Source organism: Schizosaccharomyces osmophilus, chromosome 1 (genome assembly GCF_027921745.1).
Source record: "Schizosaccharomyces osmophilus chromosome 1, complete sequence".
Lineage (NCBI taxonomy): Eukaryota > Fungi > Ascomycota > Schizosaccharomycetes > Schizosaccharomycetales > Schizosaccharomycetaceae > Schizosaccharomyces > Schizosaccharomyces osmophilus.
The window spans coordinates 1,471,085-1,497,091 of record NC_079238.1 but is presented as its reverse complement, the minus strand read 5'-3'; the positions used below and the strand labels follow the sequence as shown (position 1 = coordinate 1,497,091).

The window sequence follows — 26,007 nt, the reverse complement described above, 5'->3', positions numbered from 1 at the left end:
TGTAAGAAATTGGTCAAGTAGACTGGCGTTTCATTCTTTCAAATCCAATATTTGTGTATTGCTTCATGGATTATTAAACTGATTTGGATTTCAAAAACTATTATCATCAAAGTCATAGTAGTTTTATACACGAGTTTTCACGAAAATGGTTCTAGGTATCTTCTTCCATTTCTGGATCAAACAAGTCAAAGTCTGCAAAAATGTCTTTACTAGAAGGCATGAATTCTTCTCCTTGGGCTTCAGCTTGTCCAGCGGCATTCGTAAACGTAGGAGACATTGGATAGTCAACAGCATTTTTAGCTTTCTTGCTTGGAGAAGCGGCAGCAGCGGCATCTTCTTTGCTCAGAGCAGAGGTTTCCTCCAACTCGTTGAAGATTTGAGAAGCGTTTGCAGACGGATGGGCTATCAAGCTTGTAGAGTATTGGAAAAGACTTGTCTTTCGCATTTGATCTTCGGATGGCCAAGGATAATGGACAGGAGCTTTGGCATCTTGACCCGTTTCTGGGTTGTAACCAGGAGGTGCCGATGAAAATTTAGATAGCCGTCGGCCATATTCAAGAAGGGTATTAGCGTCTACTGTCCTTTTAGTTTTTTGATTGTTATTTTGAGGAAGGGTGGTATCATAAATTGAAGTCAATTCTTTCATACTGCTTTCAATTTGTTCCTCCAAAGTATGATCTTCTTCAATCAGACTTTCGATCTGAGAGCTCAACTCATTGCTTAGAGTATGTTCTGAAATCAAATTTTGAAGACTCTTTAGTTGGTGTATCATTTCAGACCAATTTTCCATGACAGAATGGCAGTTGACTTTTTCAGTCGACAGACGAAGGTGTTGATTAAGACATCTTTCTATTTGTGAGATGACAGAGGAAAGCTCCATAATAATGGTCAAGATGTAGAAATCAAAAGAGCCTGCCCAACGCGTCGCGCGTCGTTCACCAATGTTTTCTTCTTGGCAGTGTAGTTTGTGAGCAACTGCAATTATGAGGTAGAACGATATCGAAAAGCAGGCTTTCATCTTCGGTAAAACTGATCTTCATAACTTTTATTTTTTTCGTTAAAAACAAAGTTATTTATAGCGAAAACTGCTACTTTAGTTTATGAAGTTTTACAATGCTATAAACACCATCATCATCAAGCATAAGGATAACCATTCAAAAAACATTTTATTTTTTAATACTTATATAAAGATCCACTCAAAAGGCAAGAAATGCTAGACATAAAAGTGAAGACTTACAATTGTAGCAGGAAATATTTTTATTAGTGATAATTACAATAAACGGGAACGACCATATAAATAAAGCATAAAGGAGTCACCAAAACCCTAACGAACGAGAGATGTAAGTTCAAAATATAATAACGGAGGACATCTTATAAGTTTAAGAGCAATAGGGAGCGAATTTTCTATCAGTGAAAGGTTGGGGGAAAATACCGTTATCGATGAGGATACCCATGTCCCAAGTAGCTCCACCAGACTTGGCGGTCCAGTAGAACCAACCGCCACCGCGTTCGAATTGATCCAATTGAGTCTCTACGTACAAGCGAATAGCGTTTTTGTATTGATCGGTCCAAGTAGAAATATCACCGCTGTTGCCGCCGGTAAAGGCAGAACCGGATTCGCTGGCGTTCCAAAGAGTGCAGTCAGCCAAAGTAGAAGACCATTCACCGGTGATAGTGATGAAGGGGTTCTTTTCGATTTGATCACCGAGGTCGCAAACACTGTTGAGGTGATCATTGTAAGTTAGGGAGCATTCATTGCTTTGGTACAATTGATATCGGTGAATATCCATGACCAAGTTGTACATATTTCCAGAAATAGCACCATAAGTCCATTCGGACAAGTCAACATAAGCATCGTGAACAACGGTAGCGACAGAGTTGGATTTGCCAGATATCATATTGTACACTTGCAAATCGTATTCCTTGAGCTCGTCCATGTTGAGAGCACTACCCAAGGGTTCATTGACAGTTTCGATACCAATGACAACGTCCTTGTAAGCATCTTGGGTGTACTTGTTGACAACGTAAGACATAATTTGGAGAGTGCGATTGATGTTTCCATCGTTTTGCCAGTCGATGCTACCAGTCTTACCAGAGTTTTCAAAACCGTTTTGACTGCCAGGGGCGCCGTGCAAGTCGACCCAGACCTTCATGTTGTTGTTGCGAGACCATTCAATTGCTTGATCTAACCAGTATTCTTGGCCTTGGACGTAGGGCTCGTCGTTTTCGGCGTCGAAGGCCCAGTAACCGATGGGAATACGAACAGCGTTAATGCCCCAGCTAGCGATACGAGCGAATTCATCGGCAGTGAAGAAAGTGCTCCAGTGTTTGGACAATTGGTTGTAAGCTTCGGACTTACCAAGGGTTTCACAGAATCCCCATTCGTCGGTGGGGCCATTGTTCATGCCATTAAATTGGCTAAACAAGTCGGCATTGAGCCAGTTTTCAATGAGAAGCCAACCACCAATGTTGACACCACGAATCTTTTCGGTGGTATAGTCAAAGACGGGGTTGTTGCGCTTGATCACAAATGCGGAAACGGAGTGCAAAAGGAAAAAAGCAGCAAAGAGAAAAGAAACCATAGAATTGAACAAAGACATGATTATGGGTAACTAAAAAATAATTAAAATTAAGAAATTAAAAATAAAAGATAGAGAGACTGGGATAGAAATAGAGATAGAAAATGCAAGAGAATTGAAGACAACAAAGAAAGGAAATCAAAAGTTGCAAGAGAAATGAAATCTATAAGAGTTTAGGGAATCACAAACGATAAGCTTTGTAAAAGAAAGAGTGTATCAAAAATGGATTGATGAAACGTAAAAAGAGAATGAATGAAATGAAGTAGGAAAAACACCAAAGGAAGGTCAAAGTAGAAAATTCCTCAAGAAACGGGAACAAACAATAGATTAAAAAAGAAGAAAACAAATCAAAAAAGAGATTTGAAAAGGAAAAACTTGAATTGGCTTTCTAAAAGATCGAGAAACCGAGAAAGAACCGAAAGAAATTTCGCGATTTGGTCAAAGAAATGCAATTCGAGAAAGGAAAAGAAAGGTTTGGGTTGAAAAGAACGGTCAGAACCCTAAGAATATTTTTTTCTATTTGTTCTATTTGTTAAAGAATGCTCACAGAGGTTTTAGAATCCTGTTTAAAAAAGTGAGTGATTAAGACTCTTTATATATTATGAGAACGGTAAATAGTCCCACTTTCTTTATTAAAAGTCACCACCCAATCATAGCATCTTAAGGTATGCGATAATTAGGGATGCTCTCGCTAACTTTTCTGATTGGCTGATAAAATGGCTGACTCTTTGTTTACCGGACAAAGAGTTGTGGTATCTATTTACGCTTGTGTCATATGTACTCTGGTTGTCAGGGGGATTCCCTCGAACGATAACAAAGCGTATGAAAATACGGTAAATAGTTATTTCGGAGGTTTGTAAATAAACAACGAGGTCATAGTAACATTGGGTAAACAGAAACGATGAATACTAGTATATTGAAAAAATATGGGTTGTAAGCCATCAGACCACACAAAAAACATAAACAACTCATTTTCAAACGACAAGAAACAATAAAATCAATCACATTTGTCAACTTGCTATACGGAAGAGTAAGCAGGGAGGAAAGATCGATCCTATGTGATGATCCCTTGGTAATGCAATCATTGTTCCCTGAAAAAGAACAAGCAAGCACTTTACGGCCGGGTCCCATTTATTGATTTCAAAGCAAGAGATGTGTTTTAGAGCATAGAATAAAAGAGAAACAAGAATTAAAAAGTATATGAAATGAATAAAAAAACTTTTACGCAAAAAGTGAGCGATAAAAACAAAGACAAAGACAAAGACACAAACCAAACCAAACCAAACCAAAATAAAAAAAGTGAAATCAAGTGAAATCAAAACATAGCTTATCGTATCGTATCATATCATACCATATCATATCGTAACATATCATATCATTTGAATGTTTGATGAAACATCTTGAAATGTCTTCCGGTATCTGTCATCAACTCTTTTGCAAATAAAACTACAATTCTAGTAAGGGAGGTAGTACTACCAAGGGTACCCTTGGACTGCTACTCCTCATACAATACTTGTCTCAAGGGGAATCAACAGTTCCGCTTTTCTAGTATTCTAGCAAATGGAAACTGGATGAATCAAGACCCCTAGATTTGTTTGGGTGATATCGTCATTGTTCATGGAAAACTTTTTTCTTCTTTTCTTCCGTTGTAGAAAGTATCTTTGAAAGGTTCAAATGACTTGAAGGACTTGGAATTGTCGTCCATCCAAACCAACATGCTTTTCGTAGTGTTTTCTTTTCTTGTTTTTGTCGGTCATTAAGCTTTTTTCCTTTTGTTAACTTTTGTTAGCGAAAAGTAACAAGTGAAGAAGTGACAAAATTCAACTTTAGCTCTTTTTTTTTTTTTTTTTTTAGCGGAACAGTCAAGATGAAAAAGGTAGTCAAATAGAGTGATTGTTATTTCTCTGTTCTGTTTATTTGGAAAAAGGAAAAACGAAAAGAATTGAAAAAAAATAGAAATAGAAAAAAGATATTCTTTCCATCGCAATTGCATCCAAAGTCATAAATATCGTACTGAGATGAGAGTAATATCGTACTACCCATTACAAGACAATTAATAAACAAACAAAGAAAAAAAATAAACGATCAAAAAAAATAAAAATAAAAATTTGTTTACGATTATAATTATAAACATGGATTGCTTATAGGAGGAAAGGAATTGCCAAGGAAATTCTTTCGAGGTGGAGAATTTCCTTTTTCATCTTGACTGTATTGTTAAGGTGTTGTTGCTTCCTGGTTTTGAGCTGTATGTTTTCATGCAGACATTCAGACATTTTGAATTCGTTTCGTATTGTTTTTTTTTTTCTTTATTTTTTCATCTCTATATTTTACAAGAAATCCATTTTTGATTTTTTATTTCTAACTTTTGACTTTTGACTTACGATTTGAAATTCAAACTGTGAAATGTCATTCACCCACATAGTGTCATAGGAATACGCAGCACAGTGGATGAAAAGTCATCTTGTTTGATATACCTTTTTTCTTTTTCTTTTTTTCTTTTTTTTTTTAAAGAAAAACCAGTTTCTTTTTGTTTTGTTTTCTTCCATCTATTCTTTATTCATTTTTAGGTGATTTTTTGGAATTTCGACACATTTCTTGACGTACACAGTTTCATCCAAAGCAAGAGAGGAATCACAAAACAAATGGAAACCAAAAGTGCTTTGAACCGTAATTCTTCCTATCTCCCACGCTTTAATTCCACAGGAAATGTCCGATCGACCAACTTGCTGGCAAAAACAACGTCGATCCGTACACTAGACAGCTGGGAATTTCAAATCATGCATGCGTTACAAGACAACTCGAGTCCTTCTGTTGTCCGAAGAAACATGCGGAAACTCTTGGTTGAATCCATATAGCTAGCTCATCTCCGTTGCTGAGATGACAAATTCCCATTATTCTACGTAAAATGAATCCACATTGTTGCCAAGCCCTTTTTCGCCGGATTTACATTCTGTTTCATCACCAGCTTCTACTTGCTGTCATTAATACTCAGCCCAAATCAATGCATGTCGTTGTACATTTTCATTCACAAAAGTACGCATGAAAAAAACATCCTTGAATACTTACACCTAACAGCACATTCTTGGGCTCCAAAAACGGATTCCCTTCTCCTGGAACAAAAGATGGATGAAACATTGGCATTTGCATCTTTCACCAGACCCAGACCCAGACCCAGGCAAAACCAAAACCAAGACCAAGATTTATTCGATGAAACGGATCTATAGGATCCCTTTCCATTCTTTGCAAGGATCATGAAAAATAAAAGCCGTACGCAATCTTCGTTTTGCCTTTTTAATCCACGATTGTTTCCATTCGATGTTTTGGATTCGTCACCAGTGAGAACGGCAGCCGTCGGTCAGCATGAATCGTCTTTTTCGAATAATTGTTTTGTAAAGTAAGTACTTTTTTTATTCCATAAATCCCTCTGCAATCTTCCAAGACACGTTCATTTTGTTGTATAGCTAGCAAACGCAACCGTAACAAATCCAACTACCAATCCAGCTTCTATCAAATAATAAAAAAAAAAAAAAAAAAAAAACCCAACGAATTCATTTTTCACATTCTTTTCTATTCAAAAGTTAAAACTACATTCAATATTGTTTCCTTCACGTATCCTTTTGACCTCGCTGCACACTCGCTCGCTCCGTATTGGTATATCCCTCTAATTTGCTTCTACGAACACTCCTATTTTTTTCAATATCATTTCCCTTCTTCTATTCTAATTACGACAGCAGGAACGAACAAACGAAAACCATAGAATATATGCAAAATTAATTTTTCCTTTGGATCCTCCAAAAATAGTTAATCTTTGAACCTTTTCTTGCTGCAAAGTAGGAATTGACAAAATTCACCCCTCAACAGTACGCTCAATAGAATTCATAAAGAAACATGTTGCATCTTTGGAAGAATCCAAGCTTACACAGCCGAACAACCTTTGGGGTTGCTTCGAATCTCTTGAGAGAAAGACCATCTTCCTGGTCTTTGGCACCAATTGCTTTGAATCTCCGTTGGAGCCATCAGTACGCACCTCGACGTGTCAAGTTTAAAAAGGCACAAAAAGGACGAGTCCATGTTCCCACCGGCGGATCTACAAAAGGAACGCAGCTGGAATGGGGAGAGTATGGTATGCGACTTTGTGACCGAAGCATTCGTTTTCGAGCAAAACAACTCGAAACGGCTGAGCAGATTATCAAAAGAATTTTAAAGCCAATCAAGAATGCTAACATCTATACGCGTTTCACTTGCAACATCCCTGTCTGCGTGAAGGGTAATGAAACACGTATGGGAAAGGGAAAAGGTGCTTTTGAATTTTGGGCCGCGCGTATTCCCATTGGAAGAGTTGTGTTTGAGGTTGGCGGAGAAGGCATGCGTGAAGAATTAGCTCAACATGCTCTTCGACAAGCTGCATTCCATCTTCCTGGAAAATTTGAATTGGTTACCAAAAACTCTCCTAAACGACTTGGCAATACATTAATCCACGAGAACAAAACTTCCTCTATCAAAACTGAGAATTCAAAAGGAACAGATTCAATATCGGCGTAACTGTTTTTGCTTTGATTCCATCACCCGCCCGTCCCCCTTCCGTCCAGTTTTTGATGCCGTAGTTGATTGGTATTGTTGCTGCTGTTGTTATTACTTTTCTTTCTTTCTATACCTTTGTCTGTAACGCTATTTTCATCTATATACAACTCGTCAATACCATCGATTATTCGTTCTTTGTTTCTGTATGGAATGATCAAATCTATCCTCATGCTGAATCCTCCTACTGAACACTATAAAGTATTAACTAGAACTTCAAGTTGTGAAACGGTGAATCTTTAAATTGCCCAATCTTTCAATGAAGCTAGTCTAAAACCTACGATTCTTTTTTTTTTTTTTTCTTTTTTTTTCTGTGCATTTCGTCTATGAAATCGGTCATCGATCATCAATCATTAAACAAGTTCAAACACTTTTTCTTTTTCTTTTTCTTTTCTACGTACACAGAGTTTGTCCTCGGATTAATTGGATCAACAAAACCATCTATCCAGCATCATTGGCTTCACTTGATTAAACCTGGTCACAACAGGATCCTTGAAACATCCTCTCCATGGCATGGACAAAAACACTGTAGCACTCTTCTGTAGGATGAGCACACATACTCACTCACACTTTATTAACGATCCTGCTTCTCTTTACTCCAAGTTTACCTTTGTTTTTTCTTGCTTACTGAATCCTTGTTTTGCCACTCCCTCGGCCATGCCATTTGCCCCTTTGTCGTTTACCTTTAAGCTTACCTTACAATGGCCGACGAGGGATAAACAAGGTAACTTTGTTTCATACGGCAAATTTTCATTTGTCAACTCTTTGCCTTAATGCGCCTAATACTCAATAATGTTTGAATTATAAAGTCAGCGAGTGGCTAAAAAGGTTCCCAGACTCCAATGAGCAAATGTCTTATATTCGGCCATCATCAATGATCGGTTCTAGATTGGTCATCTTGCTTTACAGTTTCATCGGTTGCGGATCTTGAGATTGTCAATGGATGATCAAAAAAAAAAAAGTCCACGCATATATAAGAGACTTCTCGCCGCATGGAAGTGACTGTTCCAATCTATAAGCAACAGGTTAGGGTTGACACATCCAACTCAAACTTACCCTCTACAAAATTCACATGCGTCTATCTTTTTCACGTAACAGAGCTTGTCAAGAGTTCAGTAGAAGACTACAGGTTAGAAATTCGAACTTCGTTCGTATTCCTTCTCTAAGAGTCGCTCAAACTGCTAAATTTTCTACGAGAAGCACATTATTGGCACCTAAACCTACAATCGCAAAAATGTCCTCTGTCGTTGACGAAACTAGCGGAACTCCTTCTATAGTTCCTCCTCGTAACCCTTATGGAACCAATCCAGCTGATTTTCTATCTCGTGTGAACAATTTCTCCGTTATCGAATCTACTCTCCGTGAGGGTGAGCAATTCGCTAACTCTTTTTTTGATACCGAGAAGAAGATTGAAATTGCCAAGGCTCTGAACGATTTCGGTGTTGACTACATCGAATTGACCTCTCCCGTGGCTTCCGAACAATCCCGAAAAGATTGTGAGGCTATTTGCAAATTGGGCCTTAAGAGCAAGGTTCTCACTCACATCCGTTGCCACATGGACGATGCCCGTGTTGCTGTTGAAACCGGTGTTGACGGTGTCGATGTTGTCATTGGTACTTCTCAATACCTTCGCAAGTACTCTCATGGTAAGGACATGACTTACATCATCAACAACGCTACTGAGGTTATCAACTATGTCAAGAGCAAGGGTATCGAAGTCCGTTTTTCCTCTGAAGACTCTTTCCGTTCTGACCTTGTCGATCTCCTTTCCCTCTACAAGGCCGTCGATAAGATTGGTGTGAACCGTGTTGGTATTGCCGATACTGTCGGTTGCGCCACTCCCCGTCAAGTCTACGACCTCATTCGTACTCTCCGTGGTGTCGTCTCTTGTGACATTGAGTGCCACTTCCACAACGATACCGGCATGGCCATTGCTAACGCCTACTGTGCTTTGGAAGCTGGTGCCACCCATATCGATACTTCTGTCCTTGGTATCGGTGAGCGCAACGGTATCACCCCTCTTGGTGCCCTTATGGCTCGTATGTATGTCACTGACAGAGAGTATGTCACTTCCAAATATAACTTGAAGAAGCTCCGTGATCTCGAGAATTTGATTGCCGATTCCGTCCAAGTTCAAATTCCCTTCAACAACTACATCACCGGTATGTCTGCTTTCACCCATAAAGCTGGTATCCATGCCAAGGCTATTCTTGCCAACCCTTCCACATATGAAATTCTTCGTCCCGAAGACTTTGGTATGAGCCGTTACGTCCACGTTGGCTCTCGTTTGACTGGCTGGAACGCCATCAAATCTCGTGCCGAGCAACTCAACCTTCACTTGACTGATACTCAAGCAAAGGAGTGCACTAACAAGATCAAGCAATTGGCCGATGTTAATTCTTTGGCTATGGATGATGTTGACCGTGTCTTGCGTCAATTTCATGCTGACCTTCAGTAAATCTGTACCATTTGGTCTACTTTGAATGTTTCCCAGTTTTGCCTTATGTTCACAACTACCCAAAACTCAAAAGCAAAATTGCAAAAAGTTTATAAAAATATATGAAAAAAATCTATTATTTTTGGCCATTCAAAGATGGTTTTTATCCATAAGTTATTGGGTTTCTACGCAATGCATGTTTAATTTATCTTATGCCCGTTGTTAAAAAAAGCCTAAAAAATTGCAACCCCTTTTAATGGTTATGTTTTTCTTTTCCCAAGGTTTGGTGTCATTACTTGTTTATTAATATATATAATTGCGTTCAGTATCAAATAGTATAGGCGTTTTTTGTCTTGTAAATTTGGGAGAACCATATACAGTACAGTAACGAACGGTAGGCTTGTATTTAGAAAATCGTAGCCTCCGATGGTGAAATATATAACTTCAGTTAGATTTTATTAAACATTTTACTCCATGCAGTCTAGACAGCGTATGTATCTCTATACCTGCTTTCTTTGTCTTTTATTTGGAGCTGCTCTTGAGCTGAACTTGTTCTCTCTATTGTTCCACTTGTTTTCCCTTTTGTTCCCAAAATCTAAGATGCTTGTTAATTTCTCGTAAAACGTACAACCGGCTTTTATACTTACCTCTTTTGTTGGGGACCCTTTGGCGGTTGTCTTTCTTTTTGTTTTCTGCTTTATTAGATGGCACATCGTTGTCGTTAATGTCAACATCCAAATCCATCTCATCAGCTTCACTTTCACCTTCTTCATCCTTGACTTCAACTTTTCTTTCTGCTCGTGAATTTCGAACCTGCAAAATCCGTTCCAACCATTTTTTATCAGCAGCATCGTGCGTATACTTAGAGAGTTCACTGAAGGTGAATACTCTCAACATTCTATCAAGCAATTGTTTCGCTTTAATTTTTACAAAAGCATTGTGCTCTTTAAGCCATCGGAAAATTGAAGGCATTAAAGAATCCAAAAATCGCTCTATTGTTGCCTTAGAACTTACTGTAATAATCATTTTGACGAATCCCACAGCAGTACGCGCAACTTCTTGATTGCTTGATGACAAATTTAATTCGACGAGCTCCATCAAAGAGTCGGTGATGGATTCATCAATTTCATCTATAGAGGTTAATATAACGAGTTCATTGTAGTTAGTACACTTACCTTTAAATTCGTAATAAAGTCTTGTTAAAGAAAGAATTGTACATGTAGTTAAAGTGGGCGTTGACTCAAAAAGACCGGCAGATACCATCGTGAAGTATTCTTTTAGAGAGGCTTGAACCGTCACATCATTTGAATCGGCCCCTTGAATACGTGAACGATTAATTTTACCACCTTTCTTCATAATATTTCCCATTTCAACAAGCAATTCGTACGCGTTAGCACGTACATCAGCCATATGATCCTTAGATGCTAGTGCCGTTTCCGAAATCAGAGGAGACATTAAATGTAAATCATCTTTGGGTATTAAACCTAAGAGGAGCTTCCAAGTCTTAAACCTTTCAAGAGTAGTAAATTTGGAGTTGGACTGAATACTGGCGCCGACGTCAACTAATGATTCAACCAAATTACCAACGAAGGGTGATACAGTCTCCACCATATTTGGATTTGAAAGACAAGCATTCAACACCCTGTAAGCAAATCCAGCTCCAAAATTTAGAGAGGACGTTTCGCTTTGAGAATCCTTCGGGGGTTTCTGATTGAAAAGCTTTACCAAATGAGGCAAGAAAGGTTTCCAAGTGTCACTTGGAGCAATATTGAGCAAAGCAGGGAATGCATTGACAATTGCCTTGTTACCTAAATTCGCATCACTTAAAGGAGCAGAATCGATGAGCATCTTTATAATTTGAGATTGCTTGTCTGCAGAAACAGAATATATAGAGACCATAGCATCAATAACACATGGTGCTAGCGTATGGGCAGGAGGCATAGATGCAAGGATGTTACCAAGTACACCAATTATATTCACGGCATTTTCTGAAAGTATGGAGTGAACTGAAGAAACCTTGGATAGCGAAATGAATGATTTAACAATAGGTTCACGATATCTTTCATGCTGGTATACAGTAGAAGCCATATTCTTCAATACTTCCTCACTCAAAGCATTAGGATCGTCTACAGACGAACAAAAAGCGGGAAGTACTGACCACCACTGAGGAGTACCTGACTCAATGACCGGCATAAAGACATTAGAAAACCCTGAAAAGTCATTATTTTTGGTATCAAGTAAAACATCCTTCAGCCAAGAATATCGTTGGAATTTTGAAAGCTCACTTTTAGGTGTTAACGATGTTATAGTTTCCTCAACACCTAATTTTTCAAAAGATACCTTGAATAGCTGCTTTACTTCTTTTGATGTTGGAGTCTTCCATTGGTTTATTACACGGGCAATGTCTTTAAAGGTATCAAACAACATGCTCATATGCTCCTTACGCGCCGCCTTCATGAACAATGTAAGGAACGCACAACAGATATTAACTATATATGTACGCTTTGGACGTAACGAACGAGCGGATCCAATCAGCTTTGAAATCTTTCCTGTCACATGTGTAATTACATGTAAAGCAATAGATTTGTTTGACAATGTACTAGTCAAACAATTTTCAACCAGATTGCTGTCTTCCTCAATAAGAAATCCATATTTGGACTCATTGCTATCAGTATCATCCAACGCAGATTCTAACAAAAGATCAAATAAATGGGTAAGCTTTTTTATCCCCTTGGATTGGCTTCTTTTAGCAAATGTAGTGCTGAACAAAATAGCAATCAATGGAGCTCTTCCCCAAGATTGAAGCATTTTGTCAGTTTGATCAACTACAAACGCATCGGGTATAGCATCGATTCGTTTCGAAAGAAGATCAGCGAGCAATGAAGTAGCTTTCTGAACAACGAACTCTGAAGAAGCTATATCGGATTGCAAAATGGAAACCAAGGAACCGGTAGTAGTTCCAAGATCGGTACCGCTCACATGTTGAAAATCAACAAATTCATCCAATAGCTGCATGCAATGAATAGAAGTTGAAACGTTTGCTTTATCGGAAGAAGGGGACTCATTTAATTCACGGAAAACTCGAGAACATAGAACAATGATACGAGATGTCAAGAAAGATGAAGAAACCTCGCTTTTCTCAGAAACTCCCTGTAAAGCTTGGATAGCGCATTTACGAATTTTCGGCCGGGAATCAATTGAATATTCCAACAGTACTTCCAATGACAATTCAAGGGAATCAGAATGTAAAGTGATATCTTGAGCCAAAATAGCAAATAAGAATTCCTGTATGCATAACAAAATACAGCGAATAGTCGGAGCTTCAGTGTCTTGCTCTTTCAAATAAGGAACAAGATGCGATTCTAGTATTTTGGCGTGAGTGAGTCTCTCCTTTTCGGGAACAGCTGGAAGTACAACTGATAATAAATAAACAGCAGAGTAGTCTAGTTTATCGCTTTGCATTATAAGGGCAGTCAAAGCTGACATGTACACGACTGGAGAAAGTTCAAGCTTTTTCTGAGCTATGTACTTTTCAATTGAACATAGCAATAGAGCCGGCTGTCGTTGATTCTCTAATTTACCCTTGGTATGAGATCGAATCACTTTCAGCATACGCTCAAAGTTTTCGGATTTTGACATTTTGTTTTTAAGTAACTTTTCAGAGCAAAAGATCACACACTAGCCTATTACAAAAAATTACCAAGTACAAAATTTGTAAGAAAAAATTAGTAAAACCGTTAAACCAGTAAACCTCCCAAAAAGAATTCAAATGAAGAAAAAACAACGTCTTTCCTAGTGTCAAATTCAGTTTTCCAAGACCGGATTTAGCGAGGAAAAAATGGCATCGTTAAGTTTTACTTCTTAGTCCTTTCTATTTACACAGTTAATTGTCAAAAAATAGATATAAATTCTTTTAAAAATTCAATTACTGTTAAAAGCCGTTTACTCAAGGGTCAAATTAAGATTCATGGTGACTGAGAGACTAGTTGCTCTTCATGCTGCCTGCTCATATTCGACTGTTTACTGTCTCTACTTCTTTTTACTACTGAACAGTTCAATCCTACAGTTAGAAAAACTCAACCTTTAAGCGTGTAATTAGTCATCGTATTTTTAGATAATAACTCAAAAAGAAGACAAGAGAATACGTATCCAGAAGTCTATAAATTTCATATGTCTATAAAGCTCTATAATGTATATATAGACTTTTCGTCCGTAAATCATTCAAAACTCAATCATAAAGCAGGAAAATGCAAAAAAATCCTTGAATCAAGAAGGTAACATTTTAGTTCTAGTTAGTTTAGTACGGGGAGAGTATGCAGAGTAATTAACTGATTAGCTTTTATAGGCACCAAACAGGAAAGCATAAGATAAGAGAAGGCATTGGCGAAATAAAAATATAATCATAAAAAAAAGAGACATTTTTTAATTTATCATCCACATTTGGTAAACGAAGAGTCTTCTTACTCCATTCTACGGAGGCAAAAAAGATTTCGAGCTCAACAGCGATAAACTTCAAAATCAGGAAAAAAAAAAGAGACAAATATTCATAAACTCGCAGTCATCATTAAAATTGTAAAGTGACAGCAAAAATCTCAGCTGTCATATGATCGTTTAAACATACTTGAGCAATTTGTAAGTCCAAAAAAAGATGCTATTTTTTAGGAAGTAGATTTATCGAACTTAGAAGAGTCATTAGAAATAATCTCTTTCAAACAATCTCATCCACAAAAAGGCTCAAGGCCGCAAACAATGGGTTTTGGTAAATTACCAACTTGCTCCGGCGGAATCATTAGCAGGAATATTACCTTCGTTAACAGCGCACATCCAAATACGAGTTTTATAAACTTTAAATAAATCACGAACGAGCTCGCGAAAATCAATACGTTGCTTTGCATGATAGTAGAATGTAAGTTTCTTTCGATCCCACTGGTATTCTCCATCTAAAACTTCCATGGGAAGCTTTCTTTGTCGTACTTTAGCTTGACAAACCAACAATGCTTGTGATTCGTCTTGGTATTTGGAAGCAAGTTCATCTACTTCTCGGGATTCAGCTAAACGATAAATGTGCTTTGGATGCAAGCCTGTAGCTGTGGTAGATATACTGCTATCACTTTTAGCACCATAAGTGCTGTTACCTTCAGCTGGTTGTAAAGCTGCTAATTGTTCCTCTTTCAAACTTGCTAATTGAGCTGCTGCTTCAACAAGAGACAAATCTTTTGCAACAACTCGTCCCAGATCTTGGCCACGATCCGCCTCTACAATAACATAACTATTATGTTTGACATCGGTCAAATGACCTGCGTCGGCGACAAATACATCTGTGCGACCGGCTTTAAACTCAACCAAAAGTAAGTTAGTGGCTGAAGCGTTTGCTTGAGCCATTGAAGATGGTGCATCAACATCCGCTTCCAAAACGTCAGACAAAGGAGCTGACAGCGGAGGTACATTTGCAAAATGCAGGGTCTGTGGAGGCGCCGAAGATGGAACTCGATTTGATGACAACAACGTAGGACGCATGGAAATGGGATTTGTAGATACATCAAAAGAAGAGCGTAATGGAGGAGGCACTAGTCGATAGTTTTTAGCATCAGTAACCGAAGAGCGTCTTTGTCCTCTGGGCCATGCAAAACGATTCTCGGCCAAGTCATTTGGACTTGCCATCTCTTCAAGGGAATTAACATCATTAGCTAAATCCTCAGGGGCAACGGGAGATCTCGTATTATTGATAGAAGGGAAGCTAGCGCTGTTGCTTCTCTGTTTCAACGATAATTGGGCTAGGTGATTTTCTAAATTCGCAGGAACCCGTCCAGTGGTTGGTGAGAAAAGAGATGAGCGAGAAGTGCCTGAGGCAGAATGCCGGGCCCAAGGACGAGTAGCTCTTTGTGTAAAACCATTGGCATTGGCAAGGTCCAATCGATCAGACACCAAATTAGGCACGTTATTGCCTGATAATCGGGAGGAAGGCACTGGAACTGCAGGATCCGCAGGCTGGGAGGGAGTAGCAGTATTTGACAAATTGTATTTGGTTGAAGGAGATGCAGAGGCTTTTGACCAAATAGAATTATCACTCAAAAAATCAAAAGAGGCAAACGTAGGATCCGCAGACAAAGGTGCCTGAGCCACAGGATGACGAGGAGAAAGGTTTAGGGCGACATTCTGCAAATTTGGTGAAATCTGAGCGCCGTTCAAAGATGGTCGACCAGGAAGCCGAAGAGCAGTGGCGGGTATGGGCCGTCCGTGATGATCAGTGTTCAAACTTGGACGGCGCGCAGAGAGACCGGTAGACAAGCTAGAATAAACATCACCGGTGCTAGGGCGGACAGACTGCATAGGAAATGGGGTAGAATTTTGAACAGAAGCGGTTTGTTGCTGCTGTTGCTGTTGTTGTTGTTGTTGTTGCTGAAGAGCAAACAATTGAGTCTGACCGGAAAGGCTGGGGCTAACAGATTCCGACAAGGACAAACGATTCCACTTTTCAGTACTATTTGGTGAAACGCGCATGGGATTCGGCAAAGCAGAGGGGTTGGCAAGTTGACTTTTAGAAAGAGAAGTGGGGGTCTGGGAGGAATAACGATCATGTGAAGGAGAAAAATTAGGAGAAGGACCCTTTGACCAAGTAGAGGAGAGGAGCTCGTTGGGAGGAATGGAACCCTTTGGGTCGAAAGACAATTCATCTGAAAGTAACTGAGAGGAGTGATTGTAGAGACCTCGCTGATTAGGGGAAGATAGGGAAGAAGAAGACGAAGGAGGAGAAGAATCATGAAAGCGGGAGACAGAATTTTCCAACAAGGATGGATTCGAAAAGGGCTGGGAGGGAAACCCCGTGTAGGAATTGGATGAAGCAGAGGTAAATGGAGATATGGAAGATGTGCCCGGAGCGAAAGAAGGGCTTTTTTGGTTTGGAAAGGCCGAAAAGCGGGGAGAAGAAGTATCCATTGAAGCGGAGGGGTGTGAATCAGAAGGCACAGGTTGCGAAGAGGAGGCAGAAGGGGAAGCAAAGGAAGAAACAGGGTTCCATGGTTCCATGATGGAAGATTGGCGATTTGAAGGAGGAAGCGAATTCAACTGAGAATTGGGTACAAAAACTGTATCCATAAGAGCCAAGTGTATGGCGAAGGTGGTAAAAAAGTCTAAAGGGGAAGAAAAAGAGGACTAGAAACGTAAAACGGTAGAAACGAAAGGAAACGAAAAAGGAAAGGCAAGAAAGAGGAAAAGTCAAAGCAATGGGACAGAACAGAGAGAGAGCCAAATTTCCTTGATAACGAAGGCCAAGAAAGGCAGAAAGAAGAAAAAGAGTGTAAAACGAAAACGCCAAGAAAAAAGTCCACTTATGAAAGGGCAATCAATCAATCAAGAAATCAAAAGAAAGCGATTGAACAAGCGGAGAGGATGGAAGGAAAAAAAGGGTAACGTTTCTTTTTTCTTTCCTACGTACGTCAGAGAGGAAAAGACGAAGACGAACACGAAGACGGCGGCGGCGGTGGTGGAAGATGGCCAAGAAACGTCGTTGTTTGTAGTTTTGTAGTTGTTTATTTTTATATTTTTTTGTTGTTGAAGGAGGAGGATAGCTTTTGGAATCAATGAGGAATGACAATGACAACAAGGAAAGAAGCAACTAGAGACCTAACGTTCAAACACAATGGCTTTTTAGTAGGAAAAAAAGAGAAAAAAAAGGAAAGAGAAGTTCGAAACGAAACGAGTCCTCACAAAAAAGAGAAAAACAAAACTGTATGATTTTATGAAGGATGGTAGAAAGAATCCACTTGTAAAAAAAAGTATAAAAAGCAATTCTTTCTTTTATATATACAGACAATGCCAAATGGATGGCAGCAAAAACAAGGAGAAGAAAGATTACAGGTGCAGTTTGGTTCTAGGTAAGATGTTTTGGAGACGTCAATCAGCCTTTCTAAGGTATTTGCATTCGGCTACGGTGTATGGGGGAAGGAAGCGGCTGCGATGGGTTTGGTTTGGTTTACGTAGGGCGATGATTCCACTGGCTGAGGGGGTGCAAGCCTATGAAGACAAAGCAACGGAAAGTCAAAAGCTTTTTTTCCTTGGAGGGATTTAAGTGACAAGGAGCGGAGGAAACAAAGAAAAGAAGGAAGAAGAAAACAAAGCAAAAGAGAAAGAACAAACAAAAGAGAGAGAAAAAAAAAAAATAGGTCTTTTTCTCTTTGGATCCTATACAATGCACCACTCGTGCGACAAACAAGGCAGTAACCAAAAAGAAAGTTATGAGAGAAAAAGCGTAACAAATGGAAAGAGTCAGCGTTAGAACAAAGAAGGCGCAACATTGATGGTTTCATTTTTCCATGATTGGGCGAGATTACCCACTAATGGCTTTCATCTAGGAAGCCAGAATTGTCGGAGTTGTGCTGCTGGAAAGGGAAGCATCACAAAGGAGGAGAAGCACAGCACAAGCATTGGAAAGAGAGAGAATGCTTGGGTTCTCGCTCGACCTGACTGGGAATCACTGTCGAAAACAAAAACATACAAAATTAGATGAAAAAGTAAATAATGAAATACAAAGTAGATAGTAAATAGTATATATAAATAAAAATGAAAAATAACATTACTATCGTATAAAACTCCATGTCTCAAACAGTATCCTTTGGTGAGAAAAGCACCCAACAATGAAATCATAGACTCTGCATCATTACGAAAACATTCTCTGGTGTTTACATAGGAAGGAAGAGGTACGAAGGTATGAAGCAGTGCATGGAAGGATTGCTATGGGTAGATTCGGCTTTCCCTTGTAGGAAAAGCAGGTTGGATGGAAAATTTTATTTTATTTTTTTTTTTCATCACAAAACAACTCGTAAAAGAAATAAATTGAATAAAATAATAACTACAAGGTAAAATGTAAAGGAACGAAGAAAATATTCCTTTTTTCCCCTTTTTTTTTTTTTTTCTCTCTCTTATCTTTGATTTTCCTCTTGCTCTTTCACCTGCATCAAATCATGCTTTAGACAAAGCATAAGCACCTGTGGTTTTTCGTTGTGTCGTATCGACTACACTCAAAAAGGTGGAGCAAAGTCATTCGTTTGTAGTAATCGAAACGTTTAACGAAAGTCAAGGTGAACTAAAGTTTCCTCAAGTCTAGTGGGAATTTCTCCTCACATAGGATAGAAAAGAACACCAACCAGAGGTTCACGAGTCGAAACAAAGGAATTGTAATCAAAAAGAAAAAGAAAAAAAAAGTCACTCGCAATTTCCTAAAACCAAACCTCTTATCCTTCTACCTTCCTTCTCCTACCCATCGCCATCCTCCTCATCTTCATTCAACAAAATCATACAATCCTAGCCTGGTGGTCTTACAACCTTCTTTCTTTTCTTCTTCTCTCGAATTCCAAAGAATGGCAGTACCTTTTGTATCGTATGCAATCATGACTTAGCTTAGCTCGACTTGACCTACTTGGCTTCAGCATAAACATAAACACAAACATAAGCCACAATCGTTTCCACCTCGTTTCGTGTACTGATGTATCCTTCATAGCCAGACATCCGACAAGATATCCTTCATCTTTAATACAAGAAACAAGAAAGGAATTCTTGGCAATGGTTTTATTTCTTTTGTTTTTGTTTTTGTTTTTTTAGTTTGGTTTGTTTATTTATCTGTTTATTCATCTGCTTGGATGCGTGCTTTCCTTTTTTGTTTACTTTTTGGTTTGATGGAATCATGATCCAAAATGGTTTGCTATATCTCCTTGCCCAATCCTCTTCCAGGCAGATGTTGCCATCAACGGAATTATTATCTACGGGTATTGAACCTAAACACCAAATCTACCCTCCTGCTCTATGTAATTGGCCCATGCCAACGAACCTTGTGCCGATTCTTCCGATCTCCGTCCCACAAACACATTCACACGATAAAACTTGGCTTATGGTAAAGAAAAGAATTATGTGAAACCAAAGAAAAAAAAAGATTTTTCACGATCTTTTGAATCCCTTGTGTTGATAGATTCTGTTTTACTATTACTATTGCTACTACTATTGCTACTGACATTAGTTTCCTTTATCAAGTCCGTGTCTGTTTGTTTTGTTATTTGTTGTTTCGCGTTGCCCTCAGTTTCTTTTTCCGGGTTCTCTTTCCCCTCATTTTGCGACAGTTTTTTAATCGAGATCGATGTCATTTCCCCACACTTTATAAAATTTCTCCTCCCTAACGAATAATCGAGTTAGAAATCGTACTAGCCATCCGTCCAGACCACTAGCCAATTGATCCTTGGTTTTTGTTACTTTCCTATGTCGCTTGTATCGGATTCCTGAAATATGTCCTTCCTTCGTTTTTTCCCTTTCCCAATATCAACGTTTTCTAAACTTTTTCTATTTACGGAAAACCCTATTCTTTCAGAGGAAACCGTTGTTTTCGTCATTTTATTATTTATTTTTTAAAAATTATTTAATTCTTCGCACTCATTTTGTTTTGGTTTTCTTTCGAGTTCTTCCTTGCTTGTATTCTTAAAGGCCGGTTCCTTTTCCTTATTTGTAACCGCACTGTCGTCCTTTTTTCCCCGTTCGTTGCCATTACTTTTTTTTTTTTTTTTTTTGGTTTCAAGTTTTCTCATTCTAAACGTCAACTTGTCTACCAACCTTTCCCCTTCATCATCTCTTACAAAGTTGAGTCGTTTGGTCCTTCCATCATCCCCTTCTTTTCTTTCAACTCCGTCCTTCAGCTTATCCAGCTGTTGCCACTAACACACACACAACACCTAATTTTTTTAACGATCGTTAGATTCCTACCCATCATCAGCATACTTACCTTTCATTTCTCTCTTTCAATATTTTCATGAAAACGGCCTTTTCTCTTTCACCCCGATTTTCTTTCCCTTTTCCATTCAAAATTGCCTACAGGTTCTGATTTTGAAACGGGTTTCCCATTGTTGTCCTTTTTCTGTGTTTATTTTCTATATCATTTCACATCCACATACACACAGTTGATTTGATTTCCTTTGGTTGTGTCTCATCCCGCTTTCAGGCACCCTTTACTGCTCTTAAAAAGTCAAACCTTTTTGTTGTTTTCTAATTTTTTGTTTACCTTTCTCTCTTCACCTGTTTTTCCTTTTGGCTTACTGGTGGCGGTTCTTTTTGATTGTTTCGTTTGTATGCTTTATATTTGATTTTGACAACTCACATAACCGGTTTTGTCTAATCGCCGAAATCCCAAGTATCGTCAGTCGTTTGTTCTTATCTTTCTACTTATTTTTTTTGCCTCGTCCCTTATTCTTAATTATTCAGTCTTTTCTACTACTTGTACGAGGTTGTCTATCGTTTTCCTTTGATTACCCACAAAAACTTAAAGTATTCTCTGCTTTCCTTCATTTTCTTTCCATCAAGCGCTTCTACCTAGTATCCTTTTCGAAATATCCTCCATTGATCCTTTGATTTCCTTTGGAGAGACACGTACGACTTATTGATACCACAGAAAATATTTACTTTGAAAATTCACACCTCAACCTTTTTATCGTCGTTCCCCCACTAACTTTTAAAAATGGTCTACTCTCCCATGTCTCGTCCCCAAGTACCGTTGACATTCCGTCAATGGCCGCCTTATGATTACAAAACTGATCCATTGACTATCCCTAGATTCCCAAACAATACTCCACTTCAAAACCAAAACACTTCATCGTTACCTCCTACTTCTTCACTTTTGGACACATATGGCTCTTCCTTGCTTTCCAAATCGGCGAACACGCTAGGAAATTTAAAGCCTGCAAACAACACTGTCCTTTCTCCTGACGAAACTTTTCCCTCAACTGTGATGCCCCAGTATCGCTCTATGGACGTCGGTACTCCTAGATCTCCTGATGCCGATGGCTGGCCTTGGCACTTGACTACCAACAATACCCAGGGTTATGCTTGGACTCAATCCTTTAATCCGAATGCTTCTACAAATTATTTGCACACTTCTTCCCGTAATCTAAATGATTATCCTTCGCCTATTTCATCCTTAGACAGCCTTCCCTCTAAAAGTAGCGTGGGTAGTTCTGGTTTAGATTTTCATACTTTACCATCTAGTTTGAATGAGGATGCCAAGCCTACGGCATATCCCATGAACATGGCTGGCGTTCAAATGGGTGAAGCTTCTTCTCAGCCTTCGTTTAATTTTGCACAAAATTCTGTCGATCGTGCTTTCAATCCAAAGCCAAAGTTGTATTATCCTTCCAAGTCATCGACAAATGTTCATAACTCCAAACCCGTTTTATCAAGACAATCCTATTCTTCTGGGTCAATTCCGTCCATTCCCTTGAAGTCGAGTCTGAACACCACCCTCGGTACACAACCGTCAACTCTTTCAAACCAAATCTCGCCTGTCGTGGGCGCTCCTGTTCTTAACTCATCAAAGTTTTCAGCCTCTGCTCCCCTTCCAGAGCAAGTATCACCTGAGCAATTGAAGCAGACCCAGATCAACAATGCTGCTAATCAGCGTCCTCGTGCCGCCACTCCTGGAAATAACAACAATTCTACCACCTCTACTGGAAAACGTGCTTTGTACAAGACTGAGCCTTGCAAAAACTGGCAGACCACTGGTAATTGCCGCTACGGCAATAAATGTCAGTTTGCTCATGGTGACGATGAATTAAAGGAACCCCCTCGCCATCCCAAGTACAAGAGTGAGCCATGTCGCTCTTTTATGTTATACGGTTACTGTCCTTATGGTTTAAGGTGCTGTTTTTTGCACGATGAGCAGAGATTCTTAAACAGTCAACAGAATATTCAGGAAGCTATCAATACGGATATAAAATAATCAGGGCTTGTTGTTTAAGTTTTTGAACCGTTTTAAGCTAATTTATTTGTTTACATCATGTTTATCATTGTTTTTACAGTTACTATTTATGTTTATTGCTCCGTATTGTTTTATGTGAATATTCTTGTTGATAGTGTATGATCGATACACATATTATTCATTGGTTTCCGAAATACTGCTATGGATGTGATGTCTGTAACTTCCTCCTCTTCTACTTCTTTATTTATTGCAGTGTCAGAATTTACACTTGTCTATGTCTATGTTGGTTCCAAAAAATTATAGGACTTAAATGGAATAATTCAGTTTGGTACACAAGATGAATTTGTTCTCTTGCACACTTTTAGTACAATTTATTTATTGCTTTAAAAAATATATAAAGATGCTAATCATAGATATTGATTAATCAAATCAATAAACAATGTTTATGATTTCACTTTGGTTGAGATTTGTTTTTACTCCATTTACAACTGAAATATACCTGAATCAAATGTCCAGTATAGATTCTATAAATAAAAAATATTAATGCATAACAAGCTGTCGTTTATTAAAAGTATATCATAAATAGACGTGAAAACCCCCCCAACTTCCCTTAAATGCTTCAAAAACGATGTTTAATCACTATCCGTTTGTCGTTCAAGCATCGCGAGAGAATTGATTTTCAACAGAGCCAATTCCAAAGCTTGTTTTTTATGTTGAAGCTGAATTTGAGACTTCAGGCGAGGATTTTCGTCCACAAATGATGCCAACTGATCAGAAGTAAGAGAATGAATAAGTCGTTGATCTAATTCTCTAGGAAATTGATAATAGAATTCGGAAAGCAGTTCGATATTAATAAATAATACAGCTGTGTTTATTAGTTTATTCGACACAGCATTAAGGAAAACTTCAGGACACAGGTATTTTGACTCTTTCAACTTACACGTTTTGGACTTCAAAGTCGAAAGACGTAGCTTCAAAATATCTTCTCGCATTTGCAAGTACTGCATCAATCGACCCTGATCCAACAATATCGCGCTATGAGCAACCGGTAATGGCTCAGAAGATTTTGCTTGTGAATCTAAAAAGTCAAGTACTTGTGACAGTCTTTTAGAGCCTAGCACCTTTCTTATTTTCTCTTCTGCATTTTGGCACATGCTAAGTTCTTTCTGTATCAGTGCCTGGGCTTCTGAGCGACTGATTTTCCATTCTTCGTCATCTATTTCAACTTCGAATTTATATGGCTTCACACAATTTTCTACCTGTTCGGAGGTATTATGATATCTTCTTCGTAGAATGTCCTGAGTAGCATTTAAAATATACTGCAAGGCACCAGGATGCTCTCCAAAGGGACTCTGTTTAGCAATCTCCTCAACCTTTCTTGATAATAACTCTGTAACCTGCAACGTAGATACCCTACCCAAACCCATACGTGTCAATAGGGAGACACAACTATCCAATTTATACTGCCAATGTTCATCGACTGTTTTGGATTGCTTGGTCCAATCTAGGATGCTTTCGTCCACCCAATATCTTTCAGCCAACAAGTCCAGAGTCTTTTCGTTTAGACTTTCTTTAAGCAACGCACGAACTTCATTTTTATCAAGTTTCTGTGACAGTTCCTTAAATGCAGCCTTCAAAACATCAAGGTTTTCGGCAATGTAAGATTCCGCAGTTAAAAGACGATCATTATATTGAACTTTATATTGGTAACTACAATCATCCAATTCTGACCGTATGGAGTCAGCAGTGTACTGTAAATTCTTTGACATTGTGTACTCAAGTACATGAATCAAGTTTTTGCGAAGATTTTGGATTCCTAACATAGGCAGAACCGGAAGATCGCGAAATTCAGGATGAGCAGAAAAATAAGACCTTTCTCGAGAGCTCACGATATCCGTTAAATTTTGATTCCGCGACCACATACTCAACTGGGGAACTTTGGATATGACACCAATGTACCCATAGTGCAATGGATAATGCTCGTTACGTAAAATAGAAACAGCTTTCTCGGGAGGAATTAGATCCATCTTTGTTATGACACCGATTGTTCGCAGACCTAAAGGATCTACACGTCGGCTCGCTTTCAAGGCAGTTGAATTTGCAAGGTCAACGTCTGCTGCGCAAACCGCCAAAATGATATTTGGTTCTTGGATATATTTGTCGCACAAGTTAGCAATCTTATCGTCTAAATCAACTGGTTGATCAGACGAATGGATTTGGATATAGCCGGGTAGATCAATAAGTGAAAGGTTTGGGATATGGGAAGCACAAATGGTAAGACGAATTGGGTCGTCGTCCACTCCTCGATGAGGAGGTATAGCCATGTTCATATCCGTCAAAACCTGCTGAACTTTTGTGAAATCAGTAATTTGTCCAAGTTGAAAGCCATTGAATTCGCAATAAGGAGTCGTGGTTTCTTTGGAATGAACTAATGTAAGCTCAATGGGTCTTCTTGTTACCATATTAGAACCTTTGGGCAAAAACTCGTGCCCCACAATCGCTTCTAAAACACTGCTTTTTCCACTACTTTGTGAACCTATAACAACAATGCTTGGAAGTGTAATATGGCTATTATCATCTTGAATGTCATGTAAAATATTTCGGATTTCGATCATCTTTTTTGTGAAAATCATCATACGGTCATCTTTAGATTCTTGCGCTAACCTTTGCTTTTCGTCTTCGTTTAATTTGTCATAACTGCTTTCTTCATCAGTTGTCAGATTGGAAGCAACAACCCCAGTGAGACCGACCACAACACCCGCAGGATTGTCATCATTTCCAGAACCACTTGACTCATTTCCGCTTTCTCCTGCTTGGTTTTTTTTTTCTTGACCTTTCCGTAACTGCATTTGGCGACGTTTCTCGACACTCTCTTCGTCAAGACGAAGAATCTTTTCCATCCATTCTGGCATATGGATTTCAGGCAAGTTTATGGCCGTAGCGTCATTGACCACTTCTCTCGTTTTATCCCAAGCAGAATCTACAACGTTAAATGCTCTGTCAAAAACATCTTTTGTATAATCAGAGGCGCGCTGTACCTGAGCACCAACATAAGCAATACCGCCAGCGACTAGAGAAAATCCAGCAACTGGAAGTCGTAAAGAGCGGAAAAAAGCTTTCGGGATCGACGAAAAAGACAGAAATCGAGGTATATTTACGGTAGAAAGGGAGTTGCCTTTCAAGGCTCCAGGTCCTTTAAAGATACTATATGCGCGAAATGGATGAAATCCAGAAAGTGATAATAAGCTTGGTGACTGAAAATGTAAATTTGGTCTCCGCAGTCCCGTTCTATATCGAGGATATCGGGTAGGACTTCCTAGCTTGAAGCAGATCTTAGAAAGGTATTGTTCAAATCGCATTAGGAAAACCCAAATATGTAAGATTCGAATTAAATAGCAGCTAATAAAGCTTAAAAAACATGAAAAAAGTACCAATGGGACTTTTCCTGACTGGGAACTTTATGAAAAAGGAAGGTGATCCACTCTTTCGAGTATTGAAAAGACGATGAATTCCCTAGGCTTTGAATGTTTCAAAATGCTTCACCAAATCCTAAAATCAATGAATCTGCTTCGTTCTGTTGGTTTTCCTCAGTGAAAGGAAATACGTACCTATCTTCATTAAATAAGGTCTCTAGGGAGAAAGCAGAATACGGAGCAACACTGTACGGCGTTATGCAAATTAATCAA

At 38.8% G+C, this 26,007-nt stretch overlaps 9 protein-coding genes across 9 annotated transcripts; 4 read left to right on the top strand and 5 right to left on the bottom strand.

Annotated features, from left to right (window-relative positions):
* Window positions 1-151: 151 nt before the first annotated feature.
* pmc4 (mediator complex subunit Med4) lies at window positions 152-1,018 on the bottom strand (the record flags this gene model as incomplete). The annotated part of the gene is made up of 1 exon (XM_056179480.1): window positions 152-1,018. The coding sequence occupies one exon, from the start codon at window positions 1,016-1,018 to the stop codon at window positions 152-154; it is 867 nt and encodes a 288-aa protein (XP_056034967.1).
* A 361-nt stretch (window positions 1,019-1,379) lies between these two features.
* Window positions 1,380-2,600, bottom strand: exg1 (cell wall glucan 1,6-beta-glucosidase Exg1; the record flags this gene model as incomplete). Its single annotated transcript, XM_056179479.1, has 1 exon — window positions 1,380-2,600. One exon carries the CDS (start codon window positions 2,598-2,600, stop codon window positions 1,380-1,382), a length of 1,221 nt encoding a protein of 406 aa, XP_056034968.1.
* A 2,621-nt stretch (window positions 2,601-5,221) lies between these two features.
* On the top strand, window positions 5,222-5,434 carry tam12 (Schizosaccharomyces specific protein Tam12; the record flags this gene model as incomplete). Its single annotated transcript, XM_056179478.1, has 1 exon — window positions 5,222-5,434. The coding sequence occupies one exon, from the start codon at window positions 5,222-5,224 to the stop codon at window positions 5,432-5,434; it is 213 nt and encodes a 70-aa protein (XP_056034969.1).
* Window positions 5,435-6,467: 1,033 nt separating this feature from the next.
* mrpl16 (mitochondrial ribosomal protein subunit L16) lies at window positions 6,468-7,121 on the top strand (the record flags this gene model as incomplete). Its single annotated transcript, XM_056179477.1, has 1 exon — window positions 6,468-7,121. The coding sequence occupies one exon, from the start codon at window positions 6,468-6,470 to the stop codon at window positions 7,119-7,121; it is 654 nt and encodes a 217-aa protein (XP_056034970.1).
* A 1,108-nt stretch (window positions 7,122-8,229) lies between these two features.
* lys4 (homocitrate synthase) lies at window positions 8,230-9,615 on the top strand (the record flags this gene model as incomplete). The annotated part of the gene is made up of 1 exon (XM_056179476.1): window positions 8,230-9,615. The coding sequence occupies one exon, from the start codon at window positions 8,230-8,232 to the stop codon at window positions 9,613-9,615; it is 1,386 nt and encodes a 461-aa protein (XP_056034971.1).
* A 479-nt stretch (window positions 9,616-10,094) lies between these two features.
* SOMG_00681 (rRNA processing protein Rrp12-like) lies at window positions 10,095-13,233 on the bottom strand (the record flags this gene model as incomplete). The annotated part of the gene is made up of 3 exons (XM_056179475.1): window positions 10,095-10,189; window positions 10,242-10,724; window positions 10,770-13,233. The coding sequence occupies 3 exons, from the start codon at window positions 13,231-13,233 to the stop codon at window positions 10,095-10,097; spliced, it is 3,042 nt and encodes a 1,013-aa protein (XP_056034972.1).
* A 1,125-nt stretch (window positions 13,234-14,358) lies between these two features.
* SOMG_00680 (PSP1 family protein) lies at window positions 14,359-16,689 on the bottom strand (the record flags this gene model as incomplete). Its single annotated transcript, XM_056179474.1, has 1 exon — window positions 14,359-16,689. The coding sequence occupies one exon, from the start codon at window positions 16,687-16,689 to the stop codon at window positions 14,359-14,361; it is 2,331 nt and encodes a 776-aa protein (XP_056034973.1).
* Window positions 16,690-21,085: 4,396 nt separating this feature from the next.
* Window positions 21,086-22,342, top strand: zfs1 (zf-CCCH tandem zinc finger protein; the record flags this gene model as incomplete). The annotated part of the gene is made up of 1 exon (XM_056179473.1): window positions 21,086-22,342. The coding sequence occupies one exon, from the start codon at window positions 21,086-21,088 to the stop codon at window positions 22,340-22,342; it is 1,257 nt and encodes a 418-aa protein (XP_056035732.1).
* Window positions 22,343-22,953: 611 nt separating this feature from the next.
* On the bottom strand, window positions 22,954-25,680 carry msp1 (mitochondrial dynamin family fusion GTPase Msp1; the record flags this gene model as incomplete). Its single annotated transcript, XM_056179472.1, has 1 exon — window positions 22,954-25,680. One exon carries the CDS (start codon window positions 25,678-25,680, stop codon window positions 22,954-22,956), a length of 2,727 nt encoding a protein of 908 aa, XP_056034823.1.
* Between the last annotated feature and the right edge of the window lie 327 nt (window positions 25,681-26,007).